Raw genomic sequence first — 15,904 nt, forward strand, 5'->3', positions numbered from 1 at the left:
ACCCGACCCAGCATTGTTCCCCTTGTTAAACCCCTTATTCTTTTTAGACTTTCCGGACTTAACAAATAACCCACTACCATTATCCCCATTATCACTCGTAGCTTTCATTCTGAGTTCCCTAGTATGAAGTGCTGCCTTCACTTCTTCTAAGGTTATAGAATCCTTACCAACAACAAAAGACTCTACAAAATTCTCAAAGCTAGACGGTAGAGATACAAGTAAAATCAACGCAGCATCCTCATCATCAAATTTTAACATCTAAATTACGTAAATCAAGCAAAATAGAGTTAAGTTTTTCTAGATGTTCCCGTAAGGAAGTACCTGACTGCATCCGGAGGCTAAACAACCGCTGTTTCAGTAATAATTTGTTGGTCAACGACTTAGTCATATACAATGACTCCAGCTTCAGCCACAATCCAGCCGCCGTTTCCTGATCAGCAAACCTCCGTGATGATTTGATCATCAAGACTAAGTAATATGGTAGAGTGTGCCTTCTCTTCCATAACTTCTAACTGCGAGTCAGTCGGTCCGTCTCCTGACTCCGAAGTAGTACTCTTTGGAGCCAACGGACGCCATATCTGCTGTTGTTTTAACAGAGCCTTCATCTTAATTTGCCATAGCCCGAACTATTTTTCCCGGTAAACTTCTCAATTCTTATTGTTGAATCTCCTGCCATTGTTATCTTCAAGAAACTCTCCAAGGATTGAACCTGAGCTCTTGATACCAATTGTTGTGCGACAGCGAAGCAAAGGTCGTAAACAAACAAGAAAACAATAAAGAAATTCAATGCAAACAATAAGAACAACACAAGAATTTACGTGGTTCACTATCGATGTGATAGCTACGTCCACGGGCACCGAGATCGAATGATTTCACTATAAACTGCAAAGATTACAAAGATGATTCTTGTATTTCTCAAGAACGGCTCTCACTCTGTCTCTCTTAACCCTAATACTGATATTAGGGAGGTTTTTATATTAATCCCTAATTAAAAGATACTTGGGCAAAAAGATAATAAAATAAGATAACCTAAAACCGCAAAATCCGCGTTCCGTATTTTTCCTTCTCCGCCCGGTCAGACCGGGCAAGGTCTGCCCGATCGGGCGCGAGAAGAAAACTCCATACGAATGCTTCAACGTATCCAACCCCCACCGCCCGGTCAGACCGGGCAAGGTCTGCCCGATCGGGCGAAGGCTCGCCCGGTCGGGCGAAGGCTCGCCCGGTCGGGCGCGAGAGCAGCTTCTTCAACGAATTTGCCAGGCACCTCTTCTTCTTCCGCCCGGTCAGACCGGGCAATGTCCGCCCGATCGGGCGGACAAAGCTACGAAGTACGAGTCACCTAATATACTTATCAACAATAACAAAGAGGCAACCTTTTCGACAAAGCCATGTGATCCCATTCCACTTTCACCACTTCATTCCTCAACTAGCTAATCCAAACCATAATTTCTCAAATTTCATCCACAAAACTTTAAAAAATAAGGAACAACTCCTTATCAAACATTCCACAATTCCACCACAATTATCCACTGCAACAGTGCAACACTCCATAATCTCACTACAAAAACACGAAATTTCAATCCCTAACCCTAATTCCACAATAATTCAATTCCAATCTCTAATAACAATCATAAAATCACATAAAATATTATACAATTATGATATAAAATAGCATTACACTGAACTTATAACAACAATTAAGGAAAAAAAAAGACCTGAATGTAAGGAGTGAGAAGAGAAAGCTGAAGCGCCCAACCAAACTGAACACCGGCGGCAACCGTACAACTGAGTATCAATTTCATCAAACTATTCTTCTCCGATCTCGAATCCGACGAATGCCGGTGAATTTCCGGCGAATCGCCATTAACAACCCTAGAAATGTTGGGAGAATTATGATCAAAATCAACCATTTCAACATCAGCAGTTTGCTTGAGGTGTTTATAGGGGACTCGGATAGACACCGCTGAGTCGGAGATGTCCGCCATGGCTGAGTCACTGACTCGTTAGACTCAGCGAATCGATTGATTCAGATGAATGTCATGAATTGGGAAGATTGGATTGCAGATCTAGGAGGAGAAAGATTCGTTGACAAGTAAAGTGTTGGGAGATTGACTATGGTGTTTTTTTTGGACCAAATGTAAGAAATACGATACGATGTAGCACTTGTTTTTTTTTTTTTTTTTTTTTAAATAAAAAATTGCGCGTGTTAGAATAGGTTTCGGGTTTGCTGTCTTTCGTTGGTTAAGCCACCCTTTTCGAGTAAAAAACTAGAGGTCCAATCGGGAGAGGTCGGAATAGGGGTGATTATCAGAGGATTAAGTTTTCAAACTTAGGGTTTGTTTAGTTCACGTCATTTTTATTGATTTGATTTAATCTGATTGTCTAATTTGACCAAATTTTGATCTTACTTATACTATAATTAATAAATAAAGATTTATCGAGTCTTGCTAGATTCTTAATAATCTTTATTTTATTAATACTACGGCTCTGTTCACTTTACCTTAAAAAAAATATTAATTAAAAATAATTTTAGTTCAATAAATAATTTTAGTTCAATAAATATAAGTTCAGTTCAGTAAAAATAAGTTCAGTTTTTCAGTAACTTTAAAGAACAAATATAATAGAAAATTAGTAAAACTAATTCCAGTTCAACAAATATAAATTCAGTTCAGTAAAATTAATTTTAGTTCAGCAAAAATAATTTCAATTCAATAAAAATAATTTCAGTTCAGCAAAATAAGGTGAAATGAACGGGGCCTACCTCCGTTTCATATTATTTGCAACGATTAGACATTTTTTACTTACACTTTATGTCAAATCCTTGCAAATAATATAAAACAAATGTAGTTTGTAATTTTCATAATTTTTTTCATTACAAAATTAAAGATATTTAATTTAGCGATAAAAAATCGTATAGGCGCACGTTATACGATAAATTAAAGTGTGTTAGAACTTTTTTTTTTTAAATGATTTGAACTTATTTTTTCTGATCTGAACTTATTTTTTCTACATTAAGTAAAAATAAGGCGAACTAAACATGCCTTACTCGTATTCAAAGTTAGGTTAACTTAATACGAAGTACTCCCTCACATGAAAGCCTGTTTAGGGGTCTATCAAACTAATAGTTTAATTTCAAGATTGATTTATATGAAATATACACTATCACAACCCCTCGTCATGATGATGTGTTGATTGATTTATTCTTTACTAACAAGTTAATTGTTACTGGTTTCATTAAAAATCATGATAATCCATAAAGTAATAGCTTGAAGTTTAATCAAATAATTGGCTCAAATTAAAGAATCGATTTTAGACTTTGTAGTTGCTTGCTTTCTTATACGTAGTACTGTAGTAATATTAATATTTGTTGATTTCATTTCATTTCACTTGATGAAGTGTAGCTTGGGCCGAGACATGCAATCCTAGGAGGCATCTAAGATAGTTCCTAAGGGCCGAGGAAACCCTTGATTAGTTTATAGTGGGCTTGGCATAAAGTGTACGTACATTACTAAGGTAATCTTATTGACTATTTTTTTATTCTTATTAATTAGTAATTACTCCATCCGTCCCTAAATTAGAAGCCTATTTCTCTTTATTATGTGAGTAATAAATATTAGAAATAGACTTCTAATAAAGGGACGGAGGGAATACTACATACGTTTCCAAGTTTTCTTGTTTAATCATTTGTACATGGATGTATGCCTGTATTTTTTTATTTTATTTTTTTCTCTCTTTTTTTTTGACAAAGGATTAATTTGCGTATATTGAAAGAGTTAGCTAAAACAATAAGAATTAGGCCTATTAAGACCTTTACAATAACAAAGCTACGAGCAACACTTGTTCTTATGAACATAAGATAACAAACCAACTTAAAAGAAACTGCTTTCTTCGTTATCCCATGAGTGTTGGAACCACTTTGTAGGCAGCACTGTCGTGATTCTAGCGAGCCGAAGCCTACATTACATGTTATTCCCGGTGTCCTTTTTCCACCAAGGGTGAAGCTTGGGTAATTATTGACCATGGTAGAAACTCTTTTTAACTTGTGGAGCTTGAAAAACAAAACCAAAGCAAGAAACGAAAGGAAGGTAATATCACGGTAACAAGTAACTCTCTTATGAACACAAGATAACAAACCAACTTAAAAGAAACTGCTTTCTTAGTTATCCCATGAGTGTTGGAACCACTTTGTAGGCAACACTGTCGTGATTCTAGCGAGCCGAAGCCTACATTACATGTTATTCCCGGTGTCCTTTTTCCACCAAGGGTGAAGCTTGGGTAATTAACCATGGTAGAAACTCTTTGTAACTTGTGGAGCTTGGAAAACAAAACCAAAGCAAGAAACGAAAGGAAGGTAATATCACGGTAACAAGTAACTTGATTTCTCTCTTTTAAAGGAAAGAAATTCATGATTGGTAGCATACTATGAACCCAAATAATATGGGAGTAGCGTACAGATTTGAAAATTTGAATGTAATGAGTACAAAACCCATCATAGACCTGAAAACATTGAAAGAACTCCAATTATCAAAATTAGAGCCAATTGACGATGAAACAAAACACCAAACCTTCAAGTCGTACACTCGCAAACCTAATAGCTGAAGAGCCATCAACAAATGACTTTCACCCAACTTGTTCTTCAAGGCAAACCCACTGCCAAGGAAGCATAAGCTAAAACTGACTACAACAAGGAGACCAACTGCTCCAAATCCCAGACATGAAACAAAGGCGAAGGGCAGGGCATTTTTCCTCCCCACCACCCAATACCTAGAGTCTAACCCAAAATAACTTCCCCTTACCACTTCAAGATTGGACAAGCCCACCATGGCCATCCAACTAGAAACCAAACAGGGACACATTAGAAGAAAAAAAAAAACAATCCAACAAAACAAAAGGGGAGACATCCAACCTCACAACAGAAACTTAAACTCAAAACTAAGGGCTTGTTTGGCATCGTTTATTGTTTTTAGTTTTCTGTTTTTATTTTTAAAACACAAAACCAAAAACAGAAAACAAGAAAAAGTTGTTTTCACTTTTCTGTTGTCAGATTTCAAAATTATAATGATTTTAATAAGTTTAACTAATCTTTATTTCATTATATGACATATATCATATGAGTTTAAAAACAAAAAGCCAAAAAATAGAAAACCACATCAATGCCAAACGAACCTTAACATACTAGCTTCAAAATAAGAAGAACTAAGGAGAACGAAGACTTACAGAGCCAACTTCAGAGCAATTTCGAAACTCGCCAAAACCAAAGAAGATAACCAGAACAGAGAATTTTGAAACTGAGCTCAAGAAATCTACGAAACCCTAACTTCACCAAACACCGTCGCGATTTCCTTTTTTCCGGCAACCCCCCGACGGCGGCGTTAGAGTTTGCCCAAGACCCCTAAAATTGTCAATTTCGTCCCCTGAACACACAAATCTGAACCTAGATCCTTCTTCTAAGCGGCGAGAATTCCTGGTGGAACAAGGCTTCCTCGTCTATCTATCGGAAAACTGACGGTAACAATTAACCTTTCCGGTGAGAAGAGGGTAGCACTAAACGGAGTTCGAAGCTCTTCATGGAGCTTGGTTACGCTTCAACTTCACCAAACTAGAACACGAGTAGTATAATACTTGAAAAAAAAGGAAAGGGAACTCGCCGGAGAACCGGCCGCGGCGCCGGAACTTTGGTGAGTTCTAGGTTTCAAATGGGGTTTTTTGTGTGAACGGAGGAGAGAGAACAGAGCGTTTATTGGTTTTTTTTTCTTGTATGTGGTTGTGTACATTGGAGTATTCACGTTTGTCATGCACAAGTTGTATACGTTTTCCAATTCACATTTAGTTTAAAAAAAAAGAAACAAAAAAGTATTAATATTTATTAAATTAGTTAATTCGATTTTATGCCTTTTTTGGGCGTGTTTTTTCCCCTCTCGGTTGTGATCTTCTTTTGATTTTATTTTATTTTGCTTTATATATATGTATAAATGATTATTTTTATTGATTCTTAGCTTAGATTTATATGGAATACTTTGCTTAAAGCTTTAAAGAGTACTAGTAGAGTAACGTAATAGTAGTGAGATTTTATCTATATATATACGAAGTATTTTGCAAGCTTAAAGGATACTTCTAATGTTGTTAAAAGGGTTGGAATATGAATATATGTCTTAGAACATAGAGTGTTTGGCCACCCTAATAAAACATTCTAGCTTCGCCACTAGACTTGATTGATATTGTATGAGAAGTATATGATATGAGAAGTTAAGTCTGTTGCTTCTTTCATCAAGATCTAGTTTGGTGATGTGAAAAGTATGCTTTTGGAGTTTTGGATATGGTGTGAGGCTTAGGTTTAATTTGTAAATGAGACTTATTAATCCATCTACAAAAACTTTGAATGAATTGAAATAGGGATGTCAGTGGGGCGGGTCTAATAGGAGACCCGCCCCATCCCCGCCCCGATGGGGCGGGGATGGGTCTAGCTTTGGCGGGTCGCGGGGCGGGGATGGGTCTAAAATCCATACCCGCCATGGGTGATGGGGCGGGGATGGTTTTTATGTAATACCCGCCCCGCCTAGACCCGCCCCACACCCGCCCCGCCCCGCCCCGCCTGACCCACCCCGTACCCGCCCCTCCCCGCCCCGCCCCACCCCATACCCGAGCCATACCCGCTTTATACCCGACCCATACATGCGTAAGATAAGTGATTAATGCGATAAAATCATAAAAAAAAAAAAATTGTGCTAATTGTACTGACTTACCCAGCCCAGTAGCCCACTGCCAGTGCCCACCCTCAAATGCCTCAATCCCTCATTCTCAAAAACAAAAACCCTAATTTCTCAGAATTCCTCTCACTCTCTCCTCTCAATCTACTTCCACGCATGGTCACACACTCACACCCCTCTCTTCGATTCTTCTTCTTCAACCTCGTGTGCAATCGGATCTTCGTCTTCAACCCGGTATATTTCTCGTCAATTTACTTGATAAATTTTTACGTTTTTGTTTGATCTACTTGAATTCAATTGTATTAACTTTGTTTCCCTTTTTTTTTTCACAGACCACTGTCATTAGCCATTTAGCCCTATTGAAATTACTCCTAAAACAGGTTTTTCTGATACATCTCGAAAGGTAAATGCATGTTGTTTCTATTAATTGTACTGCTAGTATGTGTGTGTGTATTTTTATTCATATTGTTGTATAAAGATTTAAAATTAGTAATTGATTTCCCATAATGTTTATGGTTTTACCTTTTGGCTATGAACGTTTGATGAAGTTCTTTTGTTATAAATCATATTTGTTCATAAACCTAATTTAGTCGGCAAAAGCCTATATTAACTAAAGTTGTCAGGTCCAGGAATCTCTATTGGGGTGACATTATTAATATAGGGATTAGGGAGTATCAAGTATGTGGGGAAACTTATTTCATAATCTAACAAAATTGTCAACTCCCTGGATGTCTTTTAACCATAAAATTATTTATTTCATAATCAAATTTGCATCATACATCAGCATTATATGTAACTTGGGACTACCATTTTCTGAATTGTAAATATGTATGACAGAAAATGCATACTTTCATAGTTTCATGACCATGCAATTCATTGCAAAATATAGGACATAAAATATTGATGCAATTTGCAATAATTCTCACTTCTTTAACACTAAGGTGCAGCAGAAGCTTATAGTAGTGAACAAAACTTCAAATGGTTATTTATTTATTTATTTATTTATTTTATGTTTGGGCTCACCAATTATAGAAGCTGTGCTAGAAGCATGATCTGCCTGACTGCCTGTGCCCTGTGCGGCTGTGCTGTTGTGCATTGCTATTATTATTGCTGTTTCTGAGATATTAAATGTGTTCAATACTGCAGTCAATATGTCTAGTGCATTAATTGTCTTTATTTAATTTTTATAGGGGAGAATGACATCAAAAAATGAGAATAATGCTAGTGTTCCCACTTCAGCTAGTAATACTCCAATTGCATTAGATGATGATGATATTCCTCTGGAGACTAATTCCGATCCTTCTCTCCTACCAATTACTAGTAGGCATACTTCGGCAGTGTGGTCTGACTTTAAGAGAAAGAGAGTTGGTGATGTGATAAAAGCTGAGTGCAACCATTGCTCTAAGCTACTTGCTGGTGGGTCAAAAGCAGGAACTACTCATTTGAAAGATCATATAAAAATATGTCCAAAGAGAGTATGTCAAGATCTTCGACAAACAAGAATGTTTGGTACAAAAAAAAACTTGAATGATAAGAATGACACGATGACATTGGCTCCTTATGAATTCCACCAAGAAGATGGAAGAAGAGACTTGGCAGAGATGATTATTTTGCATGAGTATCCAATTAGCATGGTTGAGCATATTGGTTTTAGAAAATATAGCAAGACACTCCAACCTGGATTTAAAGTGTCGTCTCGCAACACAACTAGAAAAGATATTATGAAAAGATATGAGCTTGAGAAGGATAATGTTGCAACCTTGTTGAGGAAAGCAAAGGGTAAGATTGCCTTAACTACTGACATGTGGACAGCTGACAACCAGAGAAAAGGTTATATGGCGGTCACCTCACATTTTATTGATAATACATGGAAGTTGCAAAGTCGGATCATAAGGTATCGTTTTCTGGTTACTTATGATTTTTTTTTTTTTGGTTGTCTTTGTATTGCTATAGTTTTTTGTGTGAAATTTAAAATTATAAGAATTATAAGTTATGATGATAGATGATAATAATGAGCCCATATATCCACAATAGTATTGAATAGACAAATAATATATGTTATTTTCATTGGTTTTGGTAGGTTTTTATATGTCCCCGCCCCTCATACTGCTGAGGTTCTTGCTGATGCTTTGAAAGAAAGCATTCAATCATGGAATCTTGATCTTAGGTTGTCTTCTATAACCGTGGATAATTGTTCAACTAATGATGCAATGATGGAAATTTTGAAAGGAGTGTTTCCATATGGCTCACTTTTATTGCGAGGTGATTTTTTTCATATGCGTTGTTGTGCTCACATATTAAATTTGATTGTTCAAGATGGTTTAAGTGCTGTGGTATCAAATGGTGTTCAAAGAATCAGGGATAGTGTTGTGTTTTGGACTGCTTCTGATAAGAGAGTACAAAGGTTTGAACAAGTGGCTAAGCAAATAGCTCGTGAGTGTAGTAGAAAGTTAGCACTTGATTGCAAAACCCGATGGAATTCTACTTATGAAATGCTTTCTATTGCTACTAGTTATAAAGAAGTGTTTGTTGTTTTAAGTGCTCGTAATAATTTATATAAGAATCCACCGACCCCAGAAGATTGGGAAAAAGTTGAGAAAATATGTGAACATTTGGAAGTGTTTAGTATAACTACCCTTAATTTTTCAGGAACAAATTACCCTACGGCCAATCTTTATTTTCCTAAAATTTGTGCTTTGAGAATTGCTATTTCTGGTTGGCTTTTATCTCCTCATGATTATGTAAGGAAAATGGCCGACATTATGTTACAAAAATATAACAAGTATTGGGCTAGTGTGAATGGTTTAATGGGAGTGGCAACAATACTAGATCCTAGATACAAAATGGCTCTTATTCGCTTTTATTTTGCAAAATTTTTTGAGGAGCATGACTTTGAAATTGAGGTTGGTAGAATTAGTGATCTTCTACGAAGATTGGTTGATGAGTATGGGTCTAAGATGGGTAAAACTCAAGGTAGTAGCAGCCAACAAGCTTTTGATTTGGATAGTAGTAGCAAATCCAATGAGGAGACCTTTATGCAAGAATTTGCAGAATTTTTGCAACAAGATAAGGACTCAAGTCATGAAATTTCAGAATTGGATAAGTATTTAGATGCTGCTAATGTGCCTCTAGTCCAAGATTTTGATATTCTTAACTGGTGGAAGACAAATGGAGGCACATATCCCATTCTTCAGCAAATAGCACGAGATATATTGAGCATTCCTGTTTCTACTGTTGCATCAGAGTCCGCATTTAGCACAAGTGGTTGGGTTCTTAGTCCTTATCGTAGTCGGCTTTTACCGGAAGCTGTCGAAGCTTTGATGTGTACTCAAAATTGGATATGGGCTGCTTTTAAAGGTAAATAGCTAATATAACATTTTATTTAATTAATAATATTATTTATTTATTTATTTTAATTAATTAACATTGTATTTGCAGATTGTGGAGATTTTAAGGATGATAAATATGCTAAATTAGTGGGAGAATTAGAGGAAGGATTTGAAACATGTGATATCGATTCTGGAACAAGTGGACTTTGCACCGAATAATTCAAGGCCTAATGAATTTCTTCTTATGTATTTGAATATTTGTAAACTTGTAGTATTTATAATATTTGTACTGTGGACAATTTGGAGTTACTGTTTTTTTTTTCCTCTTATGTACTATTAATTTTTAGTTATATAATATGCAGGATTTTAATACTAAATTGACGGGTATGGGGCGGGGAATTAGCGGGGATGGGGCGGGGAATTAGCGGGGATGGGGCGGGGACGGGGCGGGGACGGGGATGGGGCGGGGGTGGTTTTGGAGTAGGACCCGCCGGGGCGGGGATGGGGATAATTTTTAGACCCGCGATGGGGATGGGGATGAAAATGTGAGGCGGGGATGGGGATGGGAATGCCAAAATCCGCCCCGCCCCGCCCCGTTGACATCCCTAAATTGAAAGGAATAGAGAGAAGACTTTTGAGTTTGGTAGCCTTAGAAAGTGATGAAGGCTATTGCTCGTACATGATTAATGGCTACTAGTAGCTAGCTATAGTTGTTTTACTAGGTTGTTGTACAAAAATGATGACTAGGCATACCTTTTCCTAAGTTTGACTAGAAAGAGCTTCTAACAAGGCGATGTTGTTGATTCACCCAAATAATAAAAAAAAAATAAATAATAAAAAAAAAAAAAACAGGCCATGTTGTGTTTGCCACTTATTTCAAAAAAAAAAAAAAGTTCGAATAAGATACGTATTTTTAGGAATTAAGTTCAAATAAGTTTAATTCACAATACACTAATAAGATCTAATTAATAATTTAGATAAGTTCAAATTAGTTCTAATAAGTTTGGGTAATTAAGTTCAAATAAGTTAAATAATTTCATACAATTGAAAATCTAGTAAATAAGGCGCACTCTTGTTAGGGTGTTAATTTGCTAAGATTGAAGTAACACTATGTTTGGTTTATTAGATGTTGTTTGAATTTTTTCTTTGAGCTTATTTATTTTACATGAGTTTATTTTATAAATTTTGTTTGAACTTAATTATCTGAACTCATTAGATTTTATCTAAATATATCTGAACTTATATAATTTCATTTAGTTTGAACTTATTTTCTTTTTGTTTGAACTTATTTTCTTAGAATCTTTATAACTTATATATTGTGTCTAGCTTTTAATTATCTGAACTCATTTTATTTTATCTAAATATATCTAAACTTATATAATTTCATTTTGTTTGAACTTATTTTCTTAGAATTTTTATAACTTATATATTGTGTCTAGCTTAATATTTTGTTTGAAATTAATTTTTTGAGCTTACTTTATCAGAAATTATTTTTTTCTAAAATAATACAAGCTATGTAAAATTAGATGAAACAAACACACCCTTAATGTATACAATTTATCTTATAGAAAAAAGAAAGTTAGGCCCAAAATAAAATAAATAAGAATTGATAAGTTTAAATCATACTTTGTATAAATAAAGATAAGACAAGATAAATATAAGGGTTGTAAGATAAATAATTTTTATGGCAATAAGATAAGATAAGTGAAATTCATTTGAAAAGAACACTACCTTAGTGTAATTGATTTTCATCCTTTTATAAGCAAGTTGAGGGTTCAAATGAAACAAAAAAGTTAGGGTTTAGAAGTGTTATAATCTATAGGTAATTTTTCATCCATTAATAAGCGTATAATTTTGACCATATACATTTGTCAATACACTACTTTGATCTTAAATATTAGTTCAGTCTTTGTCACCGAGTCAAAATTTTAACGATATTAAGGTATAATAAATAATATAAGATAAAAGATGATAAGGTAAGATAGAATAAAGATAAGATAAATAATCTAGAGGTCAAGAAGATATATAAGCTAAGATATATTATATAAGTGGAAATCAAGTAAATGGAACATTACCTAAGGCATTATTTTGTTCCTGCTGTTAATAAATTCAATAAGTTTGAATAATATAAGTTGAAGAAAAATATATTCAGCTAACAAAATAATAATAATTAGTAAAAATAATTTCATTTCATTAAAATAGTTTCAATTCGGTAAAAATAAGTTCAATTTAGCAAAAATAATTTCAATTCACCAGTAAAAATAAGGTTTAATCTGTAACTAAAAATTAGTAACCTTAAAGAGCAAATATAATAGAGAATCAGTAAAAAAATTAAGTTCAATAAAATTAGTTTCTATTCAGTAAAAATAATTTCTATTCAGTAAAATTAAGGTGAAGAGAACAATGACTTAGTAATTTGCTAGTTTTGTGCTAACCTTCTTGCCTAGAAGTGAGAAGGAATAAGAAAGATCCAATATCATGTAACAACGAGCTAAATATATGCTCCCTAATATCAATAAATATAATTGATGGTGCAAGTATATGCACAGTGCATAGTGTACATTCGATAAACACAGAGTACAAAATAAAATAAAAAAAACACTAAAACAAAAGAGCATAAACTCCAATTAATGAACATATATAGCATCATTTTAGTTATAGCTCTTTTGTTCATTAAAATTAGTTTTCATGTTCTTTGGTTTTAGCTAGGCTTGATGTATGTTCAATGGATGTACATTGAGGCATTGGGCATTGGGCATTGTGCAAACGCCTTCACTATTATATTTGCGCCTTAAAACGACTTTCCAATTTTTTACAATATTGTAATCGATAAATAGAGAATTTGCCCCCTAAAATGACTTTCCAATTTTTACAATAATACTGTATTGAGATAGCTAGATAAATAAAAAGAAATTAAATAATGCAATTATATCTAGGGAAAATAAGCCTGTGATATACTCTCTCTGTCCCAATATATAGTTCTTGTTTGTGTTTTTTCACGGTATTTAAGAAATGAGAAAAGAAAGTGAATGAAGCACATAGAAAAAAAGTGAAAAGTACATTTATAGACAAAAGTTAGAGAAGATAAAGTGAATGAAGTAAAAAAAAAGGTGAAAAGTACAATTATAGACAAAAGCTAGAGGGAGAAAGTGGAAAAAAATACAAAGCAAGTGGAAATTTTAAAGGTAATTTAGAAAGTATAATGGATAAAGTTAAAAAATTGAGGGTATAATAGTCTTTAAAAACTATCCAAAAATTGAAATAAGAACAATATTTTGAGTCTCCAAAATAGAAAAACAGAAATTATAATAAGGGACGGAGGAAGTACCAAATTCCTAACTTAGTTATGGTTTGATGAGCCATCATATCTTAATAATAACGGTATCGAATCATAAAAAATCTCCCAACTTTTTGCTGCTTTTTTCATAAGATTGAATGAGTAGCAAATTATGAGATTCCAGCCACATCAATTATATATTTTCTGGATTTTTCTTACTACTAATTCATCTTGGCATTTTCTATGTCGGAGTGCTTATGAACACAAACATATTACATCGAGGGCTAATTAATAGAAATGTCGGACTATAGCAACTTGTTTTTATGTACTACCAAATGTACGTCACCATCAACATTAAACAAAAACCTTAAAATAAACTATTTTTAAATACATTACTAGTCAATATCATAATCTCTAAATGTTATTATTATCAACCTTTAAGCTAAGCTCAATAATTAATTACTTATTCCAAAAAATCCAAGGCCGCAATGCAATGTCAGTGCCATGCAACTTGAATAAAATAGACATTACACTAATGATAGAGTGATATGTAATGTACATAGTTACGCTTGTTTGTAGGATAATCGAATTGTCTAAGTCCCTACTCGAATTTCTATACGTAATTATTTTATTGTCTTTTATCATTATCTGTATACAAAAAAAAAATGTGGAAATTAAATGATAACCATGTAATATATTTATCGTTCTCATCAGCAGCGAAGACTCGAGAGAGATAAGGAGATATATTAATTTACTAAAATACTTATTATTAAAATGTAACAACTAATTATACTATTAAAAGAGCTAGTTAATTAAATACAACACTTGGAGATTTTCTCTCTCTCTCTCACTCAATCTAATCTCTCTTGTTGGTCTAGTTAGAGACCAAACCCTAGATAGAAGGGAGAGAAGCATTTTAAAATTCCAAAAAAAAAAAAAAAACAAAAACAATAATTTTTGGCCAAACTATCCAGCTAATTACTTAAAATAATTACTTATACTTTTTTTTTTTTTTTTTTTATTTCTCTCTCTTACATTTTTTTTTTGTTTTTGTTTTTTTTTGTTTACATAAGTAAACTTCTAATAATGGCTGCTTGAGCACTGTCACTGTCAGTTGAAGCCAAGAGCTCGGCTAATCTGTCGCTTAGATCATCCACTTCCCTATGCAAGTTCCTAATATAATTGCAAGTCTCCTGCAAAACCCTATTTGCCGACTGCCCAAATAAATAAAAATAAATGTTAGTCAACACCATATTTTAATTTGTACATCATATATATAATATACAAATATTTTCTACGAATATAATGTACCTAGATGACTTAGGGTTAAAAAAAAATTAAATGCAAGATAAGAAATTAATGGAAGAAAAAAGAGTCCCACATCACAAGCAAATTGTTTGCTAGTTGCACCACATAATAATAAATTTATTTAATATAGTTCTAATATAATGGGCATATATATATGTGTATAATGCCAATAATTTTATAACATCTAACTTATATACTACGATTTAATGAACTTGTGACTTATCTACCCTAACACAATGGAGTCCACACAAAATTTATGCTTCTTCTCATAGTTTCTAAAGTCTTCACAAAATGAAGAATGAATAATAAAATGTGCATAATATTAATTAAAGTTACATTCTATTATTCCTATAATAGTAATGTGAAAGCATTTATATCGTCATTTCAATGTTGTATACAGGACTCCAGAACCATCACATACAGTGGGGTTTGGAAGAGTTCAGATGTATGCAGTCTTATTCGTCTATCTGTAAATAACGCGCAAAAAAGACTATTTACGGATGCTAGCTAGCTAGTTTGTATGTGTATGTATGTATATGTATAAGTATACCTTGTCAGAGCTTCGTCTTCCACGTATCTCAGGAACAAGCTGCTGCAACTTGTGAACGAGGTCCACAATTTGATCATCACTAATGCCAGAGACACCAGCTGATTGCTGCCTTGACCGTGATCGTCGGCTAGACATAGTGATGATACAATGAAGGAGAAAATGCAAGTGATCGACGAATGAATCTAAGAGAATGAAGGTGAATTAAGAAGACGCAAGCAAGGAGAGTTTAGTTTGTATGGTGTTGTTGTTTATTTGTCAGAGAATAAGAAAGAAGGGTTAGTATATAAAGGAAATAGAAAGAAACTGTTTAAAAGATAAAAAAAAAATATTTTAAAAAAAATAAATAAAAATTAAGGACAAAGAGGTGAGGAAAGCATGAAGAAGAGGGAATGGGAGAGAGAAAAGAGTGGAGGGTGTTGGAAGTGAAGAAGACAAGTGCATGGGAGAACGCAGTGGGCTAATTTAACTTAAGGGGATGGATGGCTAGATACGATCGAGTAGCTTTTATTTAATACAAGTAACAAACAATATAATATAATGTTTATTATGTTACATTGCATAATAATAAGTTGAAGAGAGAGAAAATGCATATATTGCATTGTGTTTGTGTTTGTGTTTGTGGCATGTTATTGTAGGGAAGTGTCCTTCTCTTGGTGTCCCCAATTTGGGGTTAGTCTTCAAGTGGGTAAGGGTGAAGTTTGCTTCTATTTCAGCATACGAAAGGGGCCTCTTT

The 15,904-nt window shown here is 34.0% G+C and overlaps 2 protein-coding genes across 2 annotated transcripts in view; both read right to left on the reverse strand.

The window, feature by feature from the left end:
* LOC110712201 (sucrose transport protein SUC3-like) overlaps nt 1-2,438 on the reverse strand; it is a 34,929-nt gene extending 32,491 nt beyond the window's left edge. The window contains exon 1 of the mRNA XM_021890664.1: nt 1,716-2,438. Coding sequence (XP_021746356.1) covers nt 1,716-1,985 — 270 coding nt within the window. The 5' untranslated portion in view covers nt 1,986-2,438. The remainder of the gene's footprint in view (nt 1-1,715) is intronic.
* An 11,911-nt stretch (nt 2,439-14,349) lies between these two features.
* Nucleotides 14,350-15,702, reverse strand: LOC110712212 (transcription factor PRE6-like). Its single transcript, XM_021890675.1, has 2 exons — nt 15,172-15,702; nt 14,350-14,527 (listed from the first exon to the last, which is right to left on the reverse strand). Exons 1-2 carry the CDS (start codon nt 15,304-15,306, stop codon nt 14,378-14,380), a joined length of 285 nt encoding a protein of 94 aa, XP_021746367.1. The 5' UTR covers nt 15,307-15,702; the 3' UTR covers nt 14,350-14,377.
* Nucleotides 15,703-15,904: the final 202 nt, after the last annotated feature.

Source organism: Chenopodium quinoa, unplaced genomic scaffold, assembly GCF_001683475.1.
Source record: "Chenopodium quinoa cultivar QQ74 unplaced genomic scaffold, ASM168347v1, whole genome shotgun sequence".
Classification (NCBI taxonomy): Eukaryota; Viridiplantae; Streptophyta; class Magnoliopsida; order Caryophyllales; family Amaranthaceae; genus Chenopodium; species Chenopodium quinoa.